Source organism: Zootoca vivipara, chromosome 6 (genome assembly GCF_963506605.1).
Source record: "Zootoca vivipara chromosome 6, rZooViv1.1, whole genome shotgun sequence".
Lineage (NCBI taxonomy): Eukaryota > Metazoa > Chordata > Lepidosauria > Squamata > Lacertidae > Zootoca > Zootoca vivipara.
The window spans coordinates 29,466,432-29,483,481 of record NC_083281.1 but is presented as its reverse complement, the minus strand read 5'-3'; the positions used below and the strand labels follow the sequence as shown (position 1 = coordinate 29,483,481).

Below are 17,050 nucleotides of genomic sequence, written 5' to 3'. Positions count from 1 at the left end.
TACAGTCTGAAAAATAACAAAAGCTTTCTATCATTCAAAAATGAAAAGCATGGAGTAAAAAAAGTTTGATGCAGGCTTATTTCTATGGGAGGAAACCATACCTGTTGAGAGATGCTGGCTACTGTTGATGCTGAAATATTGACAGCAGGTGAGGTGGTGGAAACTGAGTTGGCGTTGGTACTTGAAGCTGTAAAAATCAAGCAGATGGCTATGTGTCAATCTGTTGGAAGTGCAAGCAGCAAGCCAAATGGCATTGGAGCAGGGAAACTGCAGTGCTGGCATTCTTAGCGTCAACTGTGCTTTCCTTAATCAAAGGTGGAGTTTGCAAAGACTGAGCAACAATGCTGCCCCACAGACATCCTTTTGCTAAACAGGATGGAAGTGTCCTCAGTTCTGGAAACAAGGCTTTTAGATTCTGCCAGATAGTTGTTGTTGTTGTTTTATTTTTTTAAAAAACCTACATGAAAAAGATTGTTCCTTCCATACATAAAAGCCGGGAAACTATAACTTCAACTGCACATTATTACTAACAACAGACTAAGTTATCTGCATTTACCTTTCAGGAAAACCAGTGTGAAAAATTAACCAACATATTGGTTTCAAGTGGTCCCAAGTGTGAATAACACTGTCTGGATCCAACCTAATCAATCATCATCTTCATCACTATAGAGAACTATGGTTGGATTGGAGCCAAAATAAGGCTACTGAATATGGATAGGATTGGAGCCAAAATAAGGCTACTGAAGAACATGCAAGTGATATCAGCGTGCTCCAGGGAAATCAGAGGTTTACAGAAACACAAGTCTTTATTAAAAAGAAGCAAAACCAGAAACAGCTCAAGGAGGACTGAGAACACTCAATAGTCTCAGAATGCTAAGTGTCAGCTGGAAAAGAAAAAAGGAAAGGCGAATAGATATTTGGAAAAAAATAAATTGAAGCAGATTCCAGAGGATAAAAGGAAGAAATTAAATGCCTTAGTGACGATACAAGAAATTCAAAATGCCATAAAAAGAATGAAACAAGGAAAGTCCCCAGGACCTGATGGGCTTTCAGCTAAATATTATAAGACTTTGAGTGGACAACTAACGCCGGTACTGGTAGAAGTGATGAATAGTATTTTAAAAGGAGGGAAGATTCCAAATACGTGGAAAGAGGCATATATAACATTAATTCCGAAGCAGGATACAGATGGCCTAGATGTCAAGAACTACAGACCAATATCGTTGTTGAATAATGACTATAAGCTTTTTGCTGATATTCTAGCAAACAGAGTTAAAGGGATTTTGAACGAGATAATCCATAAAGATCAAGCAGGATTCCTTCCTGGTCGACAGTTGAAAGACAATGTGAGACATATTATTGATATAATAGACTACCTGGAGACCAGGATCGATAAGCCTGCGGTGCTGATGTTTATTGATGCAGAAAAAGCTTTTGATAATATTTCTTGGCAGTTTATGAAGAAGACTTTGGAATTGATGAGAGTGGGGGGTCTTTTTATGAATGGAATTGATGCAATATATTCAGAACAAAAAGCAAGACTGATTGTAAATAATGTGTTAACAGATTATTTTGATATAACAAAAGGTACCAGGCAAGGCTGTCCACTCTCACCGTTATTATTCATTACGGTCCTGGAGGTACTTTTAATTAGATTGAGAGAAAGATCAGAAATTAGAGGTGTAAAAGTAGGTGCAAAAGAATTTAAATTGAAAGCCTTTGCGGATGATCTGGTTTTGACATTAGAAAATCCAGAGGAATCTGTTGCAGATGTGTTAAGCGAAATAGAGGAATTTGCACGTTTGGCAGGTTTTAAACTGAATAGAGTGAAAACGAAAATGGTGGTTAAAAATATGCAGAAGGAGAATAAAGAAGAATTACAGAGAAAATGTGGACTGATGATAGTAAAGAAAGTTAAATATTTAGGAATATGGTTGACAGCAAAAAATATAAATTTATTTAATGATAATTACGAACCTATGTGGAAAGAAGGATCTGGAGACTTGGAACAGATTGAAGTTGTCATTTTATGGAAGAATCGCAATGATTAAAATGATGTTATTCTTATTTCAGACAATTCCAATAATTAAGGGGACAGGACAATTCAGAGAGTAGCAGAGAGTAATTTCAAGATTCATCTGGCAAGGGAAGAAACCCAGGATCAAGTTTAAACTTCTAGTGGATAAAAAAGAAAGAGGTGGATTCTCTGTGCCAGATTTAAGACTATACTATGAAGCGTCCTGTCTCTGTTGGTTAAAAGAATGGATAACATTGGAAAATACTGATCTTTTAGATTTAGAAGGTTATGACAACAGATTCGGTTGGCATGCTTATCTCTGGTATGAGAAAGTTAGAGCACATAGAAGTTTCACAAATCATGTATTTAAAAGAGCATTATATGAAGTGTGGGAAAGAAATAAAGCGCTGTTGGAAAGAAAAACCCCATGGTGGATCTCGCCAGTGGAGGTTCTAACTGTTAAAAAATTAAATATGGAAGGGAGGAGAATCACATATGAAGATATTTTGATGAAATCAGATAAAGGATGGAAATTGAAAACATATGATGAAATCAGAGAAGGGTTAACAGGTTGGTTGCAATATCACCAAGTTAATTACGGTATGTTTTGTTGAAAGATAAAAAAGTAGGATTTGAAGACAAATGGTCCAAATTCCAGACAGAATTGATGGGAGGCAGAGTGAAATTGCTGTCAAAAATGTATAATCTTTTGTTAGAATGGTATACTAAAGACAAAATGACTAAAGAAGTGATGATAAAATGGGCAAAAGATTTTGGGCACAATATTGAGTATGACACGTGGTTGAAATTATGGAATGAAACAATGAAATTTACCGCATGTACCGCCCTGAAAGAAAATGTTATGAAAATGATGTATAGATGGTATTTAACACCAGTAAAATTATCCAAGATGTATAGGATAAGTAGTAGAGTATGCTGGAAATGTAAAAAGAAAGATGGACAATTTTATCATATGTGGTGGTCATGTGAGATAGTGAAAAGATTTTGGGAAAACTTATATAACGAGTTGAAAAAAATGTTTAAATATACTTTCACCAAAAAACCCGAGACATTTTTGTTGGGAGTAATGGGAGACGAGATTGCTAAGGGGGATCAGAGACTTTTTATGTATGCCACAACCGTGGCGAGAACTTTATTATCCCAAAAATGGAAAACACAAGAGGTTCCAACTATTGAGGAGTGGCAGACAAAAATGATTATGTTGAACTGGCAAAGTTGACCTGTGCGATCCGAAATCAGGGAGAGACAAAGTTCCAGAGAGAGTGGTGTAAATTTATTGACTATATGGAGAAAAACTGTACAATTATAAAGACACTTGCAGGACTAAAATAAATCCTACGAATTGAGAGCGAAGTTATAAGGAACTGTGAGATAAGTCTAAAACAACAAAGCCATGTGAAGGGAGGGAGGGAGGTCTCAGCTCGTAAGAGTAAAAAAGAGATGAGATGAAAAGGTTATGATGAGGATAATTGGTTTAATTGTTGTGTGTTTGTGTATGATGTTTTGTTTTGTTTTTGTAATGTGTAATTGGAAAATGAATAAAAAATTATTTTAAAAGAAAAAGGAAAAAGGAAAGGCAAGGGGAGTGGAAAGAAGTATCATAGAGCAGCTTCCTGGCTAGAAATAATAATAATAATAATAATAATAATAATAATAATAATAATAATTTTTTGATCTTCTTAAAAACTAACGCAAACACATAATTAGGCATGGTAAAGCCGACTGAAATCAAGGGGTTTACGCATGCCTCACTCTATGCCATATTTAAGCCTGGGTGCTGTGCAAATTCTCTTTGCAAGAGAATTTCCATATTAAACAAACTGGCCATGAGCTGAATGTGAGAGGGGGCTCTGTTACATGCCACAGCTGAACAGCAGCCATGACCTCCCTGCCAACTGGAGGCCCCTCCAACAGAACTGGAGGCCCCTCGACTGTCTTCGAGTCCAGTATTGGACCAATTCGATCAGATACTCCCTGCCAATGTAGACAGATTCCTCCGAGCTGGAAGGCCCACCACCTGCCCCCTTGACCCGTGCCCATCTTGGCTGATTAGAGCGTGTCCAGATGAGGTACGGGCCCCCCTGGGTGAGATCATCAACTTGTCCCTTGGCACAGGGACTTTCTTTTAGATTTGTCAGCAGCCTTCGATATGGTCGATCACGAACTTTTAGACCACCGCCTTGCCGACGTGGGGATTCAGGGCACAGTCCTGCAAGGCGCAATCCTTTCCCCGATGCTTTTTAATATCTTTATGCGCACCCTTGCCCAGATTGTCCGGAGTTTGGGGCTGGGTTGTCATCAATATGCTGATGACACCCAGATCTATCTGTTGATGGATGGCCTTGGCCCCAGACACACTGACCAGGTGCTTGGAAGTCGTGGCTGGATGACTATGTGGGAGCCGACTGAAGCTAAATCCTTCGAAGACAGAGGTCCTCTGGCTGGGTCGAGACAACTTGGGGCTGGGGGGCCAACTCCCATCTCTTACAGGGGCTCAATTAGTGCCAGCGCCTTCTGTCAAGAGCTTGGGTGTAACCTTCGACGCCTCCCTTTCCATGGAGGCACAGGTTGCATCCACAGCAAAGGTGGCATTTTTCCATCTCCGCCGTATCAAGCAGTTGGTCCCTTACCTCTCTCGCCCTGATCTGGCCACAGTGATCCATGCAACGGTCACCTCCAGGCTTCATTATTGTAACTCGCTTTACGCGGGGCTGCCCTTGAAGCTGACCCAGAAACTCCAGCGGGTGCAGAATGCCGCGGTAAGGCTCCTAACGGGGTCGCGGCTACGGGATCACATTCATCCAGTGCTTTACCAGCTGCACTGGCTCACGGTGGAGTACAGGATCAGGTTTAAGGTGCTGGTTTTGACCTTTAAAGCCCTATGCGGCTTGGGACCCTCGTATCTACGGGACTGCCTCTCCTGGTATGCCCCGCGGAGGACCTTAAGGTCCACAAACAACAATATTCTGGAGATCCCAAGCCATAAGGTGGCTAGATTGGCCTCTACTAGGGCCAGGGATTTTTCAGTATTGGCCCCAACTTGGTAGAACGCTCTTTCACAGGAGACCAGGGCCCTGCGGGATTTGTCATCTTTCAGCAGGGCCTGCAACACAGAGCTGTTCCGCCTGGCCTTTGGGTTGGACTTAGTCTGACCCCTGCGTTTTTCCTCCCTCATGGCTTGAATTTGACTACTCAAAATGAGGCTGCATTTTAAATTTTAATACTGTATTTTAATCTGTATTTTAATTAATTGCTTTTTATGTTTTACTGTAATTTTATTGGTGTGAGCCGCCCTGAGCCCGGTTCCGACTGGGGAGGGCGGGGTATAAATAAAAATTTATTATTATTATTATTAATATAGAGATGCTCTTAATGGAGTTGAAGCAAACAATTTAATCCCCCAGAGTGAATGACCTACTTCATCAAAGGCAATAGAAAATTACTTAATTTGAGGAAATCAGCTACATTAGCATTTGAAATCCTTCTGGGAGCTCCTTCCAGATTGTGTGCCTCTTGCTTTATAGTAGACTGTTTGTCTGATAAGCAGAAAGCTCTCAAAGCTAGTCCCCCCCCCCAGTGATGCTGTATTGCAGCTTACAATTCTTAATGCAACTGACAAAAAGAAAAGAAAAAGAAAGGTGCACTTAGGGATGACAGCATGCTGTTGTTTTCAGTCCAGATCTACCAGCTGCTTGGCTGTGGCTCTCCTCATCTTGCTTATGTGATATTGTTTTTGATCAATAAGCCTGCTATGCGTCACAAGGACATAAGATCTGGATGAAAAACACCAAATCTATCCCAGCAGTCTGCATTTCCATCTTATGGGCAAGCGGTTTGGTCTGCATTTCTTCCAAGGTCTGCTCAGTGATACCAAAAGTGAGTTTTTGAAATTCATGTACCCATAGTACACACAATGTGCCAGAGTCGAGGTTTGGTTTCTTGTTTTGGAGACAGCTGCATACTGGTAACCAGAACATTAAGATCACACTCTTCACTGCTGGGTTTTTTTTAATGAACCCCAAACCCTGTGAAATATGAGGATTCACACAAGGCCAGCTGGGTGAATACTAGATGTTTTCGAGCACAAAACAGAAGTTATTATACCTACTTGAATGTGCTATAAAATTAAGCGTTACTTCAAAATCAAATGTAGAGAGGCAGTATGATTCTGTTCATTTATATAAAATCTGGTTAGGGTCAAACTATATTTTACATTAGTTTAAATGCAGGCTTTTTGCACGCAAATGGCCAGTGTGAGGGGCCCAGTCCAAACAGGTGGGGGGGGGGAGCCTTGTGCCTGCAATTTACAGTGGAAAGAAAAACTCCCATTTACTAGAATGGGAGCACTTTTTCTTATACAAACTGCAGTGTGGGACCTGCTCCTCCCACCCCCACCCCTCCAAATCCAGTTCAGGAATATATAAAGGCAAAGAGTTAAAAAAATAAATTTCTTTCCCACTCCATGCTAGGGTGCTGACCTGGATCAGGGCCCCCACAGTGTGTGTGTGTGTGGGGGGGGGGAATACCCTATACTTAAAAGAACAGAGATGTAACTAACATTAACATGTTCATTGGCTCCTAGCTTTAGTAGCTTGAGACCAGCAGCCCTCTTCCAGCTGAAGAGGAAGGAGGTGGCCAATTTGTATTCTAATTCAGGCACCCCCAAACTTGGCTCTCCAGATGTTTTGGGGCTACAACTCCCATCATCCCTAGCTAACAGGACCAGTGTTTAGGGATGATGGGAATTGTAGTGCCAAAACATCTGGAGGGCCAAGTTTGGGGGTGCCTGTTCTAATTGAACTGTTTGGAGTGCAACAAACCATGATTCCCAGTCTGAATAATAATACTAAGCCAGGGATAATTGTTTATTTCCCCTAAACATTTGCAGGGAGGAGCAAAGCAAACCCAAATTGATGAGTTCATGGTAATACGGAATATTGTGACATGCGAACAAGGTCAGTATTGGGGTGGAGCATAAACCATCACATGCAAATGTGGATGGGAACAGGTCACTTGCTGCATGTGTAACAGTTAAAACAGTTGTGTTTAGCAGCTCTAACAACATGGGGAGCTAATCATCTGTAAGTGAAATGAGCGTTAACCATATTCCCACCACAATCTGAGCAGGGGTGTAGCAAGGGGGTGCAATGGGAGCGGGCTGCCCTGGGTGCCGCCCTGGAGGGGGGTGACACTCGGGGTGCTGCTCGCGCAGCAGCCTATACAGCCGCCATGCACAAGCAGCAGCCCGTAAGGCCACTGCGCACGCGTGGGATGCCGCACATGCACAGTCCGTACGGGATGCCACTGGTGCATGGCAGCTGTAGTAGGCTGCAGCATGAGAGCCGCAGCCTGTAAGGCTATGGGGTGCCGCCACGTACCAGCGGCAACCCGTACGGACTGCGCATGTGTGGCATCCCACGCGTGCGCAGTCCGTACGGGCTGCCAAATATGCCCCGCAGTGGCCTTACATACGGTGGACGGAGGCACCCTGTACAGACTGCGCATGTGCGGCACCCCGTACGGAGTGTGCACGTGTGGGGTGCCGCACAGGCGCTGCACCGGGTACCGCCTGGGCTTGGTACGCCACTGAATCTGAGGAAGCAGCAAGTGGCTTAACTTGAGTCAGCCAAATACAGCATGAATGGGCTTTGGGCCCAGATACTCTCTGTTCTTCCCCCTTCCTTTGTGCACTCTGAGTCCCTGGCTTGCTTCCTGATTCACAACAATCAGAATTTGTTGTTACATCCAAACTGGCTAAGCTAAATGCCAACATAAAACAGATGGCCTGCAAACCATGGTTGGAACAGAGTTTCCAATTCTAGCTGAGAGGTAAATCGTGCTTTGCAGCAGTACTGGTAGCTACAGTTTGTTTAATTCAGAGGCAACAAGATACTATGGTTACTGCAAATCAGGCCATGAAGGAGGGAACTGGAGTGCATATGCAGCCATTGGCCACAAAATAAGCAGCTTGTAGGAGATTCTTCCCTGTCAAAAAGTACTCTTAACTGCCAGTTGACCAGGACTGCAGCAGTGTGGGGAGAAAGGACACGTTGATCTCTCTCACTAGCTAGAACAAGAGCTGTTGAATAGCCATTTTCTTTCTTAATTGTTGCAATCTGCCACAGAGACCATTTGATCAACAGGCGGGGTACAAATCTTTAAAATAAAGAAAGTAATAGTTGGTAGCTCTTAACAGCTAGGCCCCTATGCATTTTGATAGCTTAAGCCCAGTGATATTGGAAAACGAACACAGACATGCTGAACAGTGGCATGCATTTGATTTCTGTAACCCATTCCTCCCTTTCCCGAGCAGTCACCCTCCTGCGTCTGTGAGAGTTTCAGAAGCACGGCACAGTGAAATTCTCCTGTTACAGACAGCAGATCTTGGCAAATCAGTGAAAAAGGAAGGCTAATGGCAAGGTGGGAGGGATGGAGGGAACCATGACTCACAAAGCACAGAGAAGCATGCACAAAACAAAGACAAAACGTGCTGGCCTCTTCGCGGTTTCTAAACCGGGTTACAGGGAAGAGGTACGTAGATAAAAAACCATGCTGACCTTTACCTTGAATAGGATAAGAATAATGTGCTGGGCTGGATTGGCTTGTGGTTAACCCTGTAGTGCAGGTAAGAACACTGTGCTGACTTGGAGATGGAGTCTGAATTAAACCACTCTCAGGTTTCATACCTGGCCACAGTGCACCTGAATCAGATAAATTGCACCAGTTACAAACAAAATTGGTGGTGGTCAAGCCAGGCTTCCCACCGAGATCCTTTTTGCCTCCGAGTACAAGTGACAAAACCCATCACCTAAATATGGAAGGTGGTTAATGTGCAAATTTTGAGGCACAAGCCTAGAGAAAACAGCAAAGAGGAAGAAGATGGGGAGAAAAGCTAGCCAAAATTAAAAGAGGGAGAAGAGGTGTGGTAAGGTTAATTTCCAAGCCTTTGCAGGGGGAGAAATGTCCTGGCGTTTCTAATGAAACTCTTACTGGACTGATGTTAAGGAGCTGATCATCACCCTTTCAATTCCTGCACAGCACTACAGGGAGCTGGTTGTGTGGAGGATAATGTTACCAGCATTTGTTTCCGTTCTGAACTGTTTCTCTGGCACACTATTCACAGGAATATTCCACTGACACGTTCAATGATAATTACTGCATGATGCATTTAAGATCAATTACCAAGAATATACATGAGAGATAACACAAGAGAACAGCACACACACTTGATGAAATCAATTTGAAAAAAGGTATTTATTTTGCTCAAACTATCCTCTTGTCACGTACAAGAGCAGCTAGACCCGACTCTCTGCTACTGTGCTCATCTATAATCTTTTATCTATTGTCAACTACGTTTAAAATGACCCAGATCCGAGGTAACTATTCATTTGTCAGACCTTATCAGGTGTGTTGGGTAGAGAGGGAGACCACAGATCACTTTGTGCTTTGCACAGAGAAGATCCCAGGTATATTCCCTGGCATTAAACAGATCAAGTAGCAGTTAATGGGAAAGATCCTTCTCTGGAGAGATCCTGGAGAGCCACTGGCCATAATCACATGTGGCAATAAGCCAGATAACAATGACCAACATCCCAGGGAATCTGCGATGATTTCTGAGGCCTAATTTACAAAGCTGGTAAAAGGCACTCCTAGCTACCAGACACCTCCAGTGACAGAGCTTGATCTAAAAGTACCCCCAGACTATGTACCTGCCCTTGAGGATTCAAACTGAGCTTATTAGTCCCGATCAAGCCCAACACTGCATCCAGACACTGGTCCATGGCTTTCATAACCACTCCTGATGTTACAGAGAAATAGAGTTGGCTACCATCAACATACTGATGACACCTCACTCCTAATGACCGCTCCCAACATCTTAATATAGATTTAAAATAGCACCAGAGATACCATAATGTCCCGCAGCATCCCATAGCTCAAGGGCTAGGGGCCCAAGAAACACTCATCCAATACTGACTTCTGGAAAGAAGGTTAGAACTGCAGAACAGTGCCCCAATACCCAAGGTTGATGATATCAAAAGCTGATGAGAGATTGGGCTGAAACAGCAGGGACACTTCTCATCTTTTCCTGATAAAGGTCATCCATCCTGATTCACTCCTAAAGCCAGATCTGAACCCAGACTAGAAGGGGTTTAGATAATTCATAACCTCCAAGAATGCCTGAATTCTATTGTCATTTCTTTCTGTCTCAGAGTGTGCCTCTGAGGGTGTGGTCAAACTGCTGTGTTAGCACCAAAGGCTGCAAGCCTGCGCAGTGTCTATGGAAGTCTTGGGCACTAGACGACAAGACCCCCTCTTGGCCTCACTGAGGTAGTCCCAAGGATAGCAGCTTGGCTGCAGGAGTTGCCAGAAGAAGGCATACAAGGAGGCATCCAACTGCCTTAGGGACTCTACTCTGGATTTGTGCAGAGTTTACTCCTTGGCCTTTTCTTCTCTTGAATATATACCGCAAGGCAGCATAAGTTTAGGATCAGAGTTTTCCTTCTCCTAGATGGGCTACCTTCCTAGGTTGATAAGCCCTATCTGTGTTACTTTCTTGAGTACTGTGCCCCAAAAGAGGGTATTTAAGACTAAGCGGTAGTTGTTAAATAATCGGTTGGTTTTTTCCAAGAGAGGCTGCACCGCTTCCTCCTTAAAGGCAGCAGGCATCACCTCTTTATGCAAAGATCAATTTGTCACACTCTGGACCCATCCAGTTACAGTATGCCCCTTCACGCTGGCTAGCTTTAATCAGCCATGAAGGTTTGAGAGAGAATGTGGCTGGGCATAAACTTGCATGTCACTGGGTTGCAAAAACTGAAAATGATCCCGCAAAACAAGGCTTGATGGAACATTAGAAACCTGACTTGGAGCTGTGACAACCATGGCATCAAACTAACTATGGAGATGGATGACTTTGACCTCAAAGTGCTCATCACAGTGGGTCTCCCAAGGGTTCTGGGCTCTGCCTAAAGTTATAAATGTCAACAGCCAATGGGCCACTCTGAAGAGCTCCACTGGATGCTTACTTGAGGAGAAGATGAAGGCAGCAAAGTACGCTTTTACACCTTTGCTGCTTTCACCACAACCCACACTCCAGATGTCATCTGGCTTGTTTCTTAACAAGCAGCTCTCCAGTATACCAGGAGGCCAGTATACCAGGAGGCCAAACGCATTCTGCAGCACCAGAGACTCAGGAGCAATCATATCAATGCCATTCCACATCTTGCCATTCCAATGGAAAGCGAGAGCCTGGGAAGTATCACCAGCATCGAGAAAGGAGTATCAAGAACTCCATCAGAATCCAGAAGTATCCGGGATTGGGCCATCTTAATTGGTTCTCCACTCCTGTGGGGGGAAACTGGTACCATTAGCCCAAACTTCATCAAAAAGTGTCACAGAACCAGCTACCCACCTTATTTCCAGGCCACGAAACCTGCCACCAAGGGCAAAACCCAAACTGAGGGTGTACCCTTCACTATGTACTAGGTCGAAGACATCTTGAGACAGCTCCGTGGCTGACATTGAGGTCATGAAGTCTTGAGCCAGACCACTGAGAACAGCTTCAGCATGGATGTTGCAGTTACGCAGGACAATACTCCCAGGTTTCTCTAAAACCATGCCAGAGACCTCCTATATCAGTTTGGTAAAGAAGGCTGCTGGACAGCAGGTTGGGTGGTACTATCACAACAGTAACAGTACAGATAGTGCCCAGGTGAATTTCACCAAAGAAATTTTAAAAACTGCCATCAAATTACTGGAAAAGTTTCTGTGAGCAGCTTGGTAATCCATTATGATAAAGAGTGAGTACACTAGGGTTAACACACCCACACCCAAAATTAAGAATGCCAGATAGCTTTAGAAAATGCATGATGCTTTCACATTCAATAATTCAGGCAATGAAGCAAGTACAGTTTCTTATGTAAGACTCGTGTGTCAGCCATTCCAGAAACATGTGTGGCTTCTTGCATTATATATGTAAGAAGAGTTGCTGTTGCACTCAGGTCCTGCTTGTGAGTTTACCCTGGCATCTCGTTGGACATGGTGAGGAGGAGGAGGAGGAGGAGGCTGGACTAGATGGGCCTTTGGCCTGATCCACAGCAGGGCTCCTCTTAGGTTCTTATGAAGGAAAATAGTAATTTACATACAAAGTTTTACAAAACACCTTTTACTGTAAGAACTCTGGCTTACCAAAAGGAGGTAGTCCATAGGCTTGGGTTGTCTGAGGATAAACAGCATATGTCTGCGACTGCTGCAGTGCTTGGTACTGAGTCTGACCAGAATAAGAGGCCATCGTTTCCGATACAGGTACAGAAAGAATATGTGCATATGGCCTGGTTTAAAAAAAAAGAAAAATGTTGCCATTAAGGGATGTTAATAAGTAACTAGGCAATAGGGTTAGGTAAGGAAGGGAGTGAAGAGTTTCCCACTCCCAAGCTCAATCTGTCTATACTCCCTATAGTAGTATTACAGCAGAACGAGAGAGTCTGCTTGGGGTACATGGAATTGCCTCCCCTTCCTGGCTTCCTCCTGATAGCACAAGGCTGCCACAGGCTGCACACTTGCTCCTTTGGGGAGAGAGAGGAAACTGTTCCTCGTTTCAAAGCAACCTCGTCACAGCCAGGGAACTCAGGAGACAATGCTCATCTCTTATGACAGGCACGTCCAACACTGAGGAGGTTGTGATCTGTAATTCAGTACCAAAAACTGGCAGTGATCTACCACCCTCCAAAGTCATTAAACAAACAAACAAACAAATCTTTATTTCACAGTCAGAGCGTGCAGGGCTCTTCTCCCCCCCCCCCAAAAGCAGCCCATTCTCTGAGATGACAGTCAGAGCACGCAGGGTCTCTCTCTCTCTCTCTCTCTCTCTCTCTCTCTCTCTCACACACACACACACACACACACACACACACACACACACCATCCTCACTCACTCCACCTCCAGCTTTCCCTAACTGTTGCGTTAAAATGCAGCTGATGTCGTGTCAGCATCCCCAAGCCCTTACTCCACCTCTCTTTCCACTACTGTTGTGCGTTAAAGCCTTTCCCTCGCTCAAACTCATGGAGCGCTAAGGGGGCTTTCCCCATGTTTTGTTCTTTGCCTCCCTCGCTGTTTGTGGAGGGGGGCGGCTCCTTTCTTATTTATTTATTTGCTTTTGAACTAGCGGGTGAGCAGGCAAGGAGCTCTTTGTTCCCTGCCTCCCCCCATCCAGTTTGTCAAACATGCAGGCAATGCAGAGGGGGCAGCAAGGAAGGAAGGAAGGCAAGCCAGCTTTGGAAGGAGACTCAGCTGGAGGAGGAGGAACTCAGTCTTACATGAGACTGGCAGCAGCGGCTGCTGCTGCGTCTGGCTGCAGAGAAAGGCTTTCCTTTCTCAGCCTGCAATCAACAAAAATCAGTCTGCAGTCCCTGAGTTGATCACGATCAACGTCTTGGGCATGGGGGTCTTATGAGATTCATGGTCTCCTGTCTATTGCTCAAGTTGAGGCTTCTGGGGTGTATACACCCTCTAAAAGACAGGAGCATGTGGTCTCCAGAGTGCTACGTGCACTTCTGTCACACAGAAGGTGTACACAACAGGCAATGGAGGAAAATATATTTCTAGGTGCAATGCGTTCGCCCTCACAATTTAACAAGTATTTCTGACAGGGGAAGAAGGACTGTATGGTGTGCATTTTTTAAGGTAAACTCTTCCAAGGAGGGGGGAAAGGGCAGGGCAGGCCCATGGCTGACTGCTCCCCATTCCCCATGTGAGCACACAATCCTTTTCATTGCAAGGAGATGGTCTCTCCTGCCATTTAAAGTATTCTTTAGCTATGGGCAAAGTTGCTACTGATCTGAGACTGAACGCTGTGTTGTCAACGTAAAGTGTCTTAAGACAAAAACTGGGCCCACATCCCTTCACCTAGTAGTAGTATGTTGTGAAAACTGGGCCCACATTCCTTCACCTAGTAGTAGTATGTTGTGAAAGTGGAACCCTATTGAACACTATGGAGAAACAAACCATTAGTTGAGCCGAACTATTCAACTTACTTTGCAGAATACATCTGTGAGGTATATTCATTTGATGACCTTGAGATGTAATCAGTGCATGGCATAACTGGAAAATATATAGAGATCAATAAGTACATGTAAATTATTTAAGAGAACAATCATTTTGAACATAGCAGCGCAAACATCACAAAGTTGTAATGTTCATCGTTGTATTTAGAAGACATATGCATTCCAGTATAAGCGGGAGTTTTCACCCTCCTCTCTCATGAGGGAATAAGGAGACGAGGGGAGCAGTGCTAGAGCCTTGCTGTGACTCATTCACAATCTTCTAATGGCTTAGAAGGCATCTGGGTCCACCAGATGCTGTTGGACTCAACTCCCCTCAGACCCAGTCAGCATGGCTAATGGTCAGAGATGATGGGGCTTGTAGTCGAGCAACAGATACATGGCGAAAGGGTCTCCACTCCTGGGTTAAATGATTCTCTGAACTAGGCCAATATGGGAGAATTATTAAGCCAGAGAAGCATTACATAGAAAAGAAGGAATCACAGCAAGAGCTAATTCTAGCTGTGAAAATGTGTGTAGCAGCTCACTAAAATGAGCTACTTTGCCCAAGCTTTATGCCAGAGGAGGGTATTCAAGGACAGCTGTATGGTTACTTCCACGTGTTCTGCATGCTGTGCTTACAGAAGTAACTGTATACTCCTCCGAGAATACCCTCCTCCTATATTACACAGTGCTTATCTATAAGCAGGCAAGTCAGCAGGCAGTAGGGGTAAGTCCTAGAAATTACTTGTACAACTGCTTTGTATGATTAGAAGTCTTCAATATGCTACCATACACCCTTTTCCTTTTTGGGGCTGAGTATACACCATACATTTAAAGCACATCCCCCCCCCCAAGAATCCTGGGAACTGTGGTTTCTCTAGCACAGAGCTGCAATTCTCAGCACTACAATCTACAGTTCCCAGAATTCTTGGCGTGTATGTAGCCTTAGAGTCCTATGGCTCTTTTCCTATGTTAGGGAGAGAACAATCTGGCTAGTGTGATCGCATAGCACTTCAGTGATAGTATCTGAAACTCAGCACTTTCTCCCCAAGCTACCAGTTTGCAACTATACTTGCTATGGGGATGCTGTGCCCAGGACAAGATCCTTCCCTATAGGTTACCTAAAGTTTGGGTGGGTTTACTATAATTAGTTGTGTCCCATAGGAAGCTGCCTTGTTCTAAAGTCAGACTAAAGCCCATTAAGCTCAATATTATCACCGCTGATGGACTGTAGCTCTGTAGAGTTTCAGGCAGGATTCTTTCTCAGCCCTAACCTGGAGAAACCAGGGTCTGAACCTGAAAAACGTGTGCTCTACCACTCAGCTACAGCCCTTCCCACCACTGCCTTTAAGCTATGAGCAGTAGTCTCTTGGTTAGATACCCAGGTTAGGACCAAATGCCAGCTATGGCTGAACCAGCAGGAGAGAGCAAAAGGCAGTTTTGGTATGCTTCACCTGACAATGTATTGACTGTCACCAGAATGATCCAGTCAAACAATTAAAGGAGCAGAGAGATTTGAGAGAATACTGTGGTGGACAGCCCTTCTTAAGAAACAGAGTTAGCAGCTCATGGCTTTCGTTTTCAATATTAGCATCCTAAGTTCTCTCCTGTTGCAGCAGCCTCTTGATATCCTGGCTCAGCAGCCCCACGCGAACAATGGTGTGGGTGCCAACGTTATGCCAAACCTTCGCTTTACAAACCATGATTAGTGTTATGCCTGAATTTAGCCTTTGACAGACCTAGGAGATCTTCAGCCAGATGCTTTTACATCCCCAAGTGCATGAGGCAATGGGGCAAATACTACCCCCATCTAGTTCCTTTGTGGTTACAGAACAGAGAAAATAAAATTACGGGGAAGGGGCTGTAGCTCAGTGGTAGAGCATCTGCTCTGCCTGCAGAAGGTCCCAGGTTCAATCCCTGAAATCTTAAGAGTAGCCTAGACAATATTCAGTATATTGTCAGCATAGACAATATTGAGCCAAACGATCCGACTCAATATAAGGCAGCACCCTATGTTTCTATGACAGAGAGAGGTAGTACATTCCCTTCCCCATTTGGTTTCACTGACAGGCGAGTTCAAAGGAATAGCTTAATGCTATTCTGTGTGTGTGTGTGTGTGTGTGTGTGTGTGTGTGTGTGTGTGTGTCTAGATTCTCCTCAGAAACCTAAGGACTAAGTTCTAAGGACTTGTATATACAATTCAGGCACACAAACTTACCCAGTTCTTCTACTCAACTATAAAGATAAAGAAGCCACTTACTTTCATTGGACATGGACAGGTTTGAGCCAAGGCTTGAGGATTCAGGTTTCTGATCGCTATCGTCTGTGCTGTTCACTTGCCTGAAAGGATCAATAAGAAACAGGCGCTGTTGCTTATCTCTGCAGTACAGAAGCACTGGCTCAATTTCAACATCAGGTCAAAATATAGCTTGCTCTCTAAGCACAGTTAAGAAGACAAACCAGAAGGGATGAATCACTGCAAACTGAGTGTGGTGCCCTGCACAAATGGAGCTCCACTTGCACAAGGTGCCTCCACCCAATTTTGGGTTAACACTTCTCCTCTGATCGTCCCACATGGCCCATCCCACACCATGCAGGAGGATCTCATACCATCTAGAAAGAATTGAGGGGTGCGTGTTCGGGGGGGGGGGAGTCCCTCTCCATGTTCTTCATTCCATCCCCAGTTTTCACAATTGAAACCGTTGTTAAGTTAAATATTCCTTATCCCAGTTCAAGACAGAGAGCCATGTTTAAAGCTGCAGTTCTGTGTGTGCAATGGAACTTCTTCCTCGCCTGTCCCCACAGCCACCCTCCACCCATCCATTTTGTGTTGTGTCTTTTAGACCTTGTTTTTAATCTGTGCACAGTGCTTAGTGGACATGAGGTGCTTCAGACATGATGATGATGATGGTGGTGGTGATACATTTTTATTAGCACAATGTACAGCCATGGTTTTATCCCTAAACAAAA

The 17,050-nt window shown here is 44.1% G+C and overlaps 1 protein-coding gene across 5 annotated transcripts in view; it reads right to left on the bottom strand.

Moving 5' to 3' along the window:
• The window catches only part of EYA3 (EYA transcriptional coactivator and phosphatase 3), a 56,864-nt gene that overhangs the window by 13,625 nt on the left and 26,189 nt on the right, over positions 1-17,050 (bottom strand). For 4 of the 5 annotated variants that reach the window (XM_035116871.2, XM_035116872.2, XM_035116868.2 and 1 more), the window contains 5 exons: positions 16,341-16,420; positions 14,072-14,138; positions 12,227-12,369; positions 8,602-8,739; positions 102-187 (listed from right to left, as the gene is read on the bottom strand). In XM_035116871.2, coding sequence (XP_034972762.2) covers positions 102-187; positions 8,602-8,739; positions 12,227-12,369; positions 14,072-14,138; positions 16,341-16,420 — 514 coding nt within the window. The remainder of the gene's footprint in view (positions 1-101; positions 188-8,601; positions 8,740-12,226; positions 12,370-14,071; positions 14,139-16,340; positions 16,421-17,050) is intronic. The other variant, XM_035116875.2, reaches the window with a different exon arrangement.